Source organism: Dermochelys coriacea, chromosome 1 (assembly GCF_009764565.3).
Source record: "Dermochelys coriacea isolate rDerCor1 chromosome 1, rDerCor1.pri.v4, whole genome shotgun sequence".
Taxonomy (NCBI): Eukaryota; Metazoa; Chordata; order Testudines; family Dermochelyidae; genus Dermochelys; species Dermochelys coriacea.
The window spans coordinates 5,840,432-5,850,663 of record NC_050068.2 but is presented as its reverse complement, the minus strand read 5'-3'; the positions used below and the strand labels follow the sequence as shown (position 1 = coordinate 5,850,663).

Here is a 10,232-nt window from a genome sequence, read left to right as displayed (position 1 = left end):
CCTCTCCTGGTTCCCGCCCCGCCCCGTGTGGCGGCGCGGCGGTTGGTGCCTCCGCTGTCAGTGTCGGAGCGGGCGGCGGCGGCGGCGGCAGCGCTTCAGCCCGCTCCGCAGCTAGGCCGCGACAGCAGGGTAACCGGCCCCGGGGCTCCGCCCGAAGGGAGACACCTGCCGGGGGAGGGAGCGAGGGCGAGTCTGGTGCTGAGAGGGCTGCCCGGGAGAGACCATTGCTGGGGGGGAGGCTAAGGGTTATGGTGGGTGAGACCATTGCTGGGGGGGAAGGGGAGGCTAAGGGTTATGGTGGGTGAGACCATTGCTGGGGGGGAAGGGGAGGCTAAGGGTTATGGTGGGTGAGACCATTGCTGGGGGGGAAGGGGAGGCTAAGGGTTATGGTGGGTGAGACCATTGCTGAGGGGGAAGGGGAGGCTAAGGGTTATGGTGGGTGAGACCATTGCTGGGGGGGAAGGGGAGGCTAAGGGTTATGGTGGGTGAGACCATTGCTGGGGGGGAAGGGGAGGCTAAGGGTTATGGTGGGTGAGACCATTGCTGGGGGGGGGAAGGGGAGGCTAAGGGTTATGGTGGGTGAGACCATTGCTGGGGGGGAAGGGGAGGTTAAGGGTTATGGTGGGTGAGACCATTGCTGGGGGGGGAAGGGGAGGTTAAGGGTTATGGTGGGTGAGACCATTGCTGGGGGGGAAGGGGAGGCTAAGGGTTATGGTGGGTGAGACCATTGCTGGGGGGGAAGGGGAGGTTAAGGGTTATGGTGGGTGAGACCATTGCTGGGGGGGAAGGGGAGGCTAAGGGTTATGGTGGGTGAGACCATTGCTGAGGGGGAAGGGAGGCTAAGGGTTATGGTGGGTGAGACCATTGCTGAGGGGGGGAAGGGGAGGTTAAGGGTTATGGTGGGTGAGACCATTGCTGAGGGGGGGAAGGGGAGGCTAAGGGTTATGGTGGGTGAGACCATTGCTGGGGGGGAAGGGGAGGTTAAGGGTTATGGTGGGTGAGACCATTGCTGAGGGGGGGAAGGGGAGGTTAAGGGTTATGGTGGGTGAGACCATTGCTGGGGGGGAAGGGGAGGCTAAGGGTTATGGTGGGTGAGACCATTGCTGGGGGGGAAGGGGAGGCTAAGGGTTATGGTGGGTGAGACCATTGCTGAGGGGGGGAAGGGGAGGCTAAGGGTTATGGTGGGTGAGACCATTGCTGGGGGGGGAAGGGGAGGTTAAGGGTTATGGTGAGTGAGACCATTGCTGGGGGGGGGAAGGGGAGGTTAAGGGTTATGGTGGGTGAGACCATTGCTGGGGGGGGAAGGGGAGGCTAAGGGTTATGGTGGGTGAGACCATTGCTGAGGAGGGAAGGGGAGGTTAAGGGTTATGGTGGGTGAGACCATTGCTGGGGGGAGGAAGGGGGAGAGGTTAAGGGTTTAGCCTGGGGGAAACCATTGCTGAAGGGGGAGAGGTTAAAGGTTAGCCTGGATGAGACCCTTGCTGAGGGGATAGGGGGAGGTTAATTAGTGTGGGTTAGACTATTGCTGATGGGGAAAAGGGGTTAAGAGTTGGCCTTGGTGAGACCACTGGTATATGGGGGAAGGGCTAGCCTGGGAGGAATTGTTAGTGGGGGCGGGAGGTTCTGAGCAGAGAGACTAGAACCAGCATTAACGATCTGGACCTGTTCCAGGACACCCCAGGCCAGCTGCGTGAGAGCTGCCCCAGAAGCAAGGAGGACTAATCCTGGGAGAAGCCAGGCCTACTGGATGAGCAGACTGTCCTGGAAGAAGCCTGGAGTTGATAGGCGCTAGGTCTGACAAATGAGAGGTGTTCTGAATGCTGCTGGGATTTCTTATGTTCTGCTCGGACATACTCTCTTGGGAAAATCCACGATTGAACAGATGCTGTTGATTTAAACTGGGATAAAAAGAAAAAAAAATCCTAAAGTAGTCTATCCTATCCAAGAGGTCTGGGATAGATCATCGCTCAAGTCTTGAAAGAGAGCTGTGCTGGAAATAAATTGGGCCAAACAAAGAGAGATTCTGGCAAATTTTTTGAGTCAGAGAAGAGTTGCTGATAAACTAACCTGGAAATCCCAAAGATAAACTGAGATTTGCTGAAGTGCATAAAAAGAAATCTTGATCAAAACTGAGTGAAAACCAAAATTTGGATTAAATGGTTCAGAGGCTTTTTGGATTAAACTGAGAAATTTGCCTTGGGTAAAGATCCTAACCCTGGGAGACAGCAGACAAGACTAACCTGTTTCTGGTAGTAAAACTACTGTAGTTTTGTGCTGCTGAGGTGGGAATAGAAGAACGGATAATGGGTGTTCTACCACTTTTTTTTTTTTAAGGGAGTGCTAGCAAGAAGCAAAGAAAGGGATAGGTTACCTGATACCTGGCAGAGTCCAGGTCTGTTAGTCTCCAGCTGAATAAGGTGTCCCTGTTTGGCATGTTTTTATATTTTGTACTGTAATAGAGGATTGTGGCATATGGCGCTTTTTAACACTTTATTTAATTCTGCGTTTTTAAAAATTCTTCTTTGCATCTCTAAAAGAATGTGCATTAGTGTCTTTGCAAATATCTTGCTCTTGAAAGGTATCTGATTAAAATGCATGTTGTTTGAAATTTAAATTAAAGCTTTAAATTGTCAAATGCACGGACATTTAGTTGACCAAAAAATAATCCTTTCAAACAAGTTTGGATTATTCTAGTCTTGCTAAACAGTTTGGAATCTGCAAGTGGGTTGCCTGTGGATGGTTAAACCGTGGATGCTGCAGCATTTTGAGCCACAGAGACTCTCCTGGAAAATCATTCATGCAAAAAAATTTTTTTTTTTTTTAACTTTTTAGTACCAAAAATGTTCGGTATTTTTAATCTTGACTAGTCTTTAAAAATACAAGACTTGAGTGAACTTTCTTCAGGGCAAGGGAGGCTAATTAAAATCTGTTTTATTTGGAGATAAATTTAATTGTGAGGCTGGTTTTTGGGAGAAAGCATAGACCTAGGGCAAAATTTTAGTTTATGCTGGAGGGAGGAAAAAGAACCTCAAAGTATCTCCATCCTTTACTTCTGTAGCCTTTGGAATTAATCTGGCACCACTCCTGGGATATCACACACTTTACTTCCTACACCATTTTGGGATATAAAGGTGCAGAGTGAACTAAAAAACTTGAACATATCCATTGGGGACCGATGCTGAGGAAGAGCTGACACATAAAGGGATAAAGGCCGTAATATTATACAGAAATGGATGTGTGGTCAAGGGTAGCAGTGTGGATCCTGTGTGGTTTTCTTCTGCACCAAGGACAGGGGGAGAGGCCCCCAGGTACCCATTTGGATGAAACTGCAATTGCAGGTAAGGAAAAGATTTCAGAAATGGTGTTTTTATTCCCCCTCCTTCCCAGCGATGAGGAAAACATTAGAGCAAACTTACTGCTCTGTGAAACCTCTTGGTAGTCACAGGTAGGGCCTGTATGCTGTTAGCTTTGATTATCTTCTGTCAAAGAACTAATCAGTTTTAGTTCATGATGCTTTAAATTTAACATACGTTGCAAGGAATTGGTTTGTCATGTGATGAAACTTAGAATGTTAAATTAAAGTTTCCAGCTTCTTCAGTAAGGGATGTCCTCAAGAAGATACAATATGTTAGGATAGTGCAGACCCTGTAATAAATGACATGCACTGTTGGTGGAAAAATGCTCAACAGTTTTGAGAATCTTGCTCTTGAGTTAGATTGAATTGATGTGTCAGGGAATCAGGATGGAACTTAATCTGAAACCCATTGCTTTCAGAGAGGTTTAAGATGACTAAACAGCAATCTGTTTATTTCAAAACACATGCCAACTATTCACCAAGTGCAGATTATTTCACTGTTTGTTGTGGATACTGACTTCATCTGTTTGGGAAATTTCAGATTTAATGTAGTTTTTGGTTGGGTTTTTTTTTTTGTTTGTTTTAAAGCCACCTCTCCAATGAATGCAAAGAGCACTGTCCCAAAATATAAAGAGGAAAGATAAAAAGGAGAAATTGCATACTTTGCATAGAAAAATCATGAGTCTAAAAATATTTTTTTCACTATTGCCCTATTGACATTCTTGGGGAAATAAGCATTTGATCATGTCTTGGCAGGGAGAGAGAGAATGAAAGTATGATAGCTGAATTTCTTGCTGTCTAGTCCTGTTCCCCTCAACCCATCCCCGAATCTGTCTGTCTCACTGGTTCCCAGTAGACAAATGTTGGCCTTGCATAAGCACTTGACTCCGTTGCTGACAACTTGATAGTCTCGGAGGAGTGAAGGTTTGAATAGGTCATTTTTGGACTGATATACCTCCACTCCTAGTGATTGTCCCTGTATGTCAGGATTGAGGTATAATAGAGAAATTTGTGCTGTTGCTGCTTTTACTGTCGCTATCTGCGGATAAACAGTGGCCTTCAGGAGTCAGGGCTGCCAGTCCTGCACGTTTTACCAGCACTGAATTCAAATGTGCACACAAGAAAGTAGAAGAGTATCCTATGAGCACTGGGAGACAAAAATATAGTTGACTTACATAGCAGAAAAAATTGTTGCAAAAATGCTCTCAGGTTGGGTACAGGCCAGCTTTTAACAGCCCAAGCATAACTTCCCTCTTGAAAGCATCCCATCGAGCAGTGTCCTCGGCATCTGGGTGGCTCCTATAGCTGGAGGTACCCAAAAACATTAATTGCATTCAGAAATGGTTTGAACCTGATCAGAAAACTCATGAATGCAGATTTCCAAATAAGTAATACTTTATCAGTTAAGGAGTGAAGATAAGGGTCCCTGGAATAAATGGAGGAATGGCTGATTTATGAATGCTGAGTAGTGTGTGTGTGTGTTAATTTTAATGCTGTTATGGTACATTTCACTTGTGTTAGTAATCAATAATTTTACTTGGTTTTAAAACTGGCTGGTACTAACTGTGGCAAACTCTTGAGAAAGAGAGCATGAACCTGGTATGTCGTTTCTGAGCAGTGATAATACTGAGTTCCACGTTGACAGTATAATGCTGATTCACGTGAATTTTTCCCTTACGTTAATCAATGCCATAACTAGTTACGTTCCAAATCTTTTTGAAAGACTGGCTTTCATTCTTACATTCTGTGTATGAGATGCTTCATAGTTTTAGGTTTAAAGCAACTTCACACCCAGCCTGCTCCGACAAGGAAACAGGATCTTGGCAGTCCTTTTGAAACAGGGTTTGTGCCTCCAATGAGCCTTCAAGTGGGGTAGTTTTTGAAGGCCTTGCAGAAATGTGGCAGCCCTGGTAATTCAGTTTCTGACTTGTTTTTTATCTCTAAATGAGAGAACTGTGTGAGGTACTCAGTCTCCGGTGTAGATTACCTGCAGGTAGGTTTTCCCTTCTAAGGGATTCCTATTCACTGTATGTACTCCTGTCTGTTCACATCTAGTCAATATACAATTTCCTTTTTGGATAAAAATAACTTCAGATTAACACGTGTGGGATCTAGAAAGAATACCATAGTGATTACAGTCCAGAAATCAGCATAGAGATAAACGAGGTCTGACTGGACTGCATAGACACATATTGATGCATAACAGAGGTATTCACTCCTGAGGCCAGTAATTCATGGCATTTAACTACTCTGCGTTTCAGAGTAACAGCCATGTTAGTCTGTATTCGCAAAAAGAAAAGGAGTACTTGTGGCACCTTAAAGACTAACAAATTTATTTGAGCATGAGCTACAGTTCACTTCATCGGAACTGAATGCATCCGATGAAGTGAGCTGTAGCTCATGAAAGCTTATGCTCAAATAAATTTGTTAGTTTCTAAGGTGCCACAAATACTCCTTTTCTTTTTACTCTGTGTGTGTTCCTTTGTTGGATAATCGTTGAAGGTTTTATTGTGCACGCCACACTCGGTTCAGAAGGCCCATAGCAAAAAGGCTCTTTAAGATAGTTTTTAAGATTGGCTTTTTAGTTGTTGTAGTTACTACCTGTATTTAAGTGCAGAAGGCCCTCATACATCACATATCACTTTCTGCCTCCTGCAGTTCTCTGGGAACAGTCAGTATGAATCCTGTTAGTTTGATGCATGAGTATACATTACTGTTATCATTACATAGATGTAAACAATCTAGGACTACTAGGTTTTGAAGAGAAGCACAATTGGTTTTCTTTGACTTGGCCTGTTTTTAATATTTAAAAAAACTGATTGCGGTGGTCACTTGTCATCTCTGTAGAAGGTAATGAGATTCTCAGAATCAGCAGAAAAGCAGTTTACTCAGAAAGCAGAGGTGTGGGAGTTGGAACAGTGGTTGCTGATTAGGCTCTTCCTGCTTTCAGAGGTCTAGATTCATGTGCACACCCTGGTAAATTACATGCTTTATACTGGATATGCGTGTATGTTTGTGATTTCTAGGCAGTTTAGCCCCGAGTTTAGAACTGGTAATTGTGTATGTGAAGTGTAACTGATTTAGTCTCTCAGAAAACCGCGCTTCAGACTGTGTTCAGCTTGTACGCAGTTATCTTCATGGGCATCAGTTATCTCTGAAAAATGAGATAATGATTAGCCTTTTCACATCTAGGTGTCTGGTTCAAGTCTAGCTATGGTTGGTAGTGCTGGAGAGGCTAGTTGTCTGGTCACTTGTGAGGAAATGAGTTGGCGGTACTATATAGTTGATTTTCTTTTTAAGGCAGGAAGGGACCAATATGATCATCTCCAGGCTGACTTCCTGCATAATGAAGGCCAAACACCCTCACCTACTAATCTCTGTATCAAGCCCATAATTTCTGTTTGAGCTAGAACAGAAGCTTTAGTAAGAATCCAGTCTTGATTTAAAGAGTTCAGACATCCCTAGGTCAATTGTTCTAATGGTTAATTACCCTCATAGTCAAATTCTCATCTTATTTCTAGTCTGAATTTGTCTGGCTTCAGCTTCCAGCCATTGGATTTTGTTATGCCTTTATCTGCTAGGTTTTAGAGTGCTGTACTATCAGAAATCTCTTCCCCATGTAGGTACTTGTAGAACATAATCAAATCTCCTCTAATTCTTCTCTTGGATAAACTGAATAAATTGAGCTTCTTAAGTCTCTCACTGTAAGACATAATTTCTAGACTTCATATCATTCTTGTAGCTCTTTTCTGAACACTTTCTAATTTTTCAACATTCTTTATGAAGTGTGGAAACCAGAATTGGACACAGTATTCCCGTAATGATCTCGCTAATACAGTATAAAGAGGTAGTAATATCTCCCTACTCATACTTGATATTACCCTGCTTATTCATTCAGATATTGCATTTACCCTCTTAGCTGTCACATTGCACTGGGAACTCATGTTTAACGGGTTCTGTACCTTTGCTCCTAAGTCCTTTTCAGTGTTCCTGCATTCCAGGATACAATCCCCCATCTCAAAAAGAAAAGGAGTACTTGTGGCACCTTAGAGACTAACAAATTTATTAGAGCATAAGCTTTCGTGAGCTACAGCTCACTTCATCGGATGCATTTACTGCATCCGATGAAGTGAGCTGTAGCTCACGAAAGCTTATGTTCTAATAAATTTGTTAGTCTCTAAGGTGCCACAAGTACTCCTTTTCTTTTTGCGAATACAGACTAACACGGCTGCTACTCTGAAACCTGTAATCCCCCATCTCGTAAGGGTGACCTGCATTCTTTGTTCTGAGACATATGACCTTGCATTTGGTTGTATTGAAATGTCTTTTTGTTCAGATTGGAGCCTTGCGACCTGAGTGGGACCCTGACTACGAGCGTCGGGTCTGGGTTGGGTGGGAAAAGGACAAGACCCTCTCAACATCAGGGCAGATCAGGTCAACTCTCCTGCCCGTGGGGTCTGCGTGGCAATGGCTGACAGCTGTATGCCCTGCTTCTGCTGTCCATTGCCTCCCTGCTGCATGGGTGCATGGTATGGAGCAAGTATGCCACTGCACATATGTAGTGCAGCAGGGAGCAGCGAATGGCAGGAGCAGTGTGTGTGTGCAACTGCCAGAGTATGCTATCCTGCTGACCCCATGGCAACTCGTATTCAGGGAGGAGGGGGAAGGTTTGGAGTTGGATTGAAAAATGGTATTACCTGGTTGGGTCAGGGTCGACTTAGGTCTGGGTCAGGCCTAAAGATTCAGTCTGATCAGACCTCTAGTTCAAATGAGTCTATTTTACTAAGCCATCCGAGTGATTGTTTACCCATCCACCGATTTTTTTTTTGTATCGTCTTCAAATGACCAGCAATGAAAAGTGGGCAGCCTGTTCACTTTGACTTAAATTCATCTTCTGTTTGTGTCCATGTTAATAACAGGTGCCTGCACATCTGCTTTCCTGTATCTTACCCTGACTTGTGTCTGTACTATTTGTAAGGAAAAGGCTATTCCTCCCTGTCCCTGCTGGGAGAAATGCTGGACCTTGGTGGGATGCCTTGTATGTAGGGAATCAGTTTGTTCCTCCTTATGGCATGGCCAGATAAAGTAAAGATCCTTGCTCCTGTTAACATTATTGTTGTGATACTCTCTGGATAACAGCTGTGGTAGATGGCATTCAGAAAGTACAGTTTCTAGTGGTTCTTGCACTAATTGAGTAGCTAAACTGCAGTTGCTGACTTAAAGTTTGCTTCCCCCATTTCTCTACATTTCCTTGAAAACTTGCTGGCTGTGGCCTGGAAATCACTTGACCAGTGTTGTAAAGTACTCTCCCTCTGGCAGGGATGTGATGAAAGGAAAGATCCCAGTGCTTGATTAAGTTGCAGTAGGATAAATGCTTTTGTACTGGACTGGGAGTTTTGCTCCTTGACTGCTTCCACACCGTAGCAGTTACTTGATGTTTTGTCCTCTGCATTAGTCGCACTCCACTGCATTTGAGGGTAAATGGAAGAAAATCCATTAAAAAAGTCCTTCCTTATTTCCCCAACTCCAGGAATGTCATGGGAATGTGCTTGAATAGGAACTGCCTTAATGCCTTAAAGCATTAACTACACTTTCTCATACTAGAAAGCCTAAGCAGTCTTTTTGTGTGGCTCCACTTAACTGTTTGTTGTTTTCAAGCTGCTGGAACAATTTGCTGCTCTATCTATTGGTTAGGTAAATAGTGAGCTGAGACTTCTATTTTTCTGCTTAACTTTGTTTTGTTACTTCATTCTCTCATCTCATTTGTCTGTTTTGTCCACCTGTTGTGTCTTGTCTGACACCTGGACCATAAGCTCTTTGGGGGTAGGGACTGTCATCTTTATTGCTTGTCTGTCCAGGATGTAGCACAATGAGGCCTTAATTCTTGACTGGAGCTCCCAAGTGCTACCAGAATACACACAATCAAAATGAATAGGATGCCAGAGGAGCAGCTTGAAAGCATGTTGTTCGGACAACTTCATGTTTCTAAAGCACTGGTCGAGAACTGTTTACCCTAGATATGTCTAAGGCCCCTTTTCCCTTGGAACCTAAGTGCCATGTAAAATTCAGAAGTATCTAGTCTCTAACAAAATAACTGTTATTTCCTTCAGTTCCCTGTGAATAACGGTAGGTGAATACAAGTTTTGACTCAGTCTTTAGGGATCGGAAAGAAAAGTTTTTGATCCTTGCCACTTGCATGTTATATGAAAATCATCATAGTCAGTGTCCTGCATGGTTTGTGGTTCTGTGGTGCTGAGTTTTCTGGTGAATCCCTCTGTAGCTGATAAATTGTGCTCCATAATCTTTGATTTAAAAAGAAAAACTTGTTTCCAGTTCTCTTATGGTTGCAAAGAAAGCCTTGAAAACGTTAATGGAGTGTAAACCACTGCGAACTCTGTGTGTGTGTGCGCAGACAGTCTGAAACAATACTTCAGAAAGTTATGAACACTTGAATGGTGCATTGACTCTAAAACCTAAAGATGCTAATTTAAATATCAACATTGCTAACTGTTTGGTAATTTTAGCAGATTCATAAAAGTGTAGGACTGGAAGACACCTTGAGAGGTCATCTAGTCTAGACACTTGCACTCAAGACAGGACTAGGTAAGAACTAGAACTCTTGACAGGGGTTTGTCTAACTTATTCTTAAAAACCTTCAATGATGGAGATTCCACAACCTCCCTAGGCAATTTATTCCAGTGCTTAACCACCCTGACAAGAAGTTTTTCCTAATGTCCAACCTAAACCTCCTTTGTTGCAATTTAAGCCCTTTGCTTCTGTTGTATCCTCAGGGATTAAGGAGAACAATTTTTCACTCTCCTCCTTGTAACAACAGTTTAAGTACATAAAAAGTTATCATGTGGCCCCCACCTCCAAG

The 10,232-nt window shown here is 43.8% G+C and overlaps 1 protein-coding gene across 3 annotated transcripts in view; it reads left to right on the top strand.

Moving 5' to 3' along the window:
- Positions 1–10,232, top strand: part of STIM1 (stromal interaction molecule 1) — a 177,189-nt gene continuing 166,957 nt past the window's right edge. Inside the window, exons 1-2 of one of the 3 annotated variants that reach the window (XM_038398851.2) lie at positions 1–129; positions 1,672–3,338. In XM_038398851.2, coding sequence (XP_038254779.1) covers positions 3,230–3,338 — 109 coding nt within the window. In that variant the 5' untranslated portion in view covers positions 1–129; positions 1,672–3,229. Of the gene's footprint in view, positions 196–1,671; positions 3,339–10,232 lie in introns of all 3 variants that reach the window. The other 2 variants (XM_043503978.1, XM_043503979.1) reach the window with 2 other exon arrangements.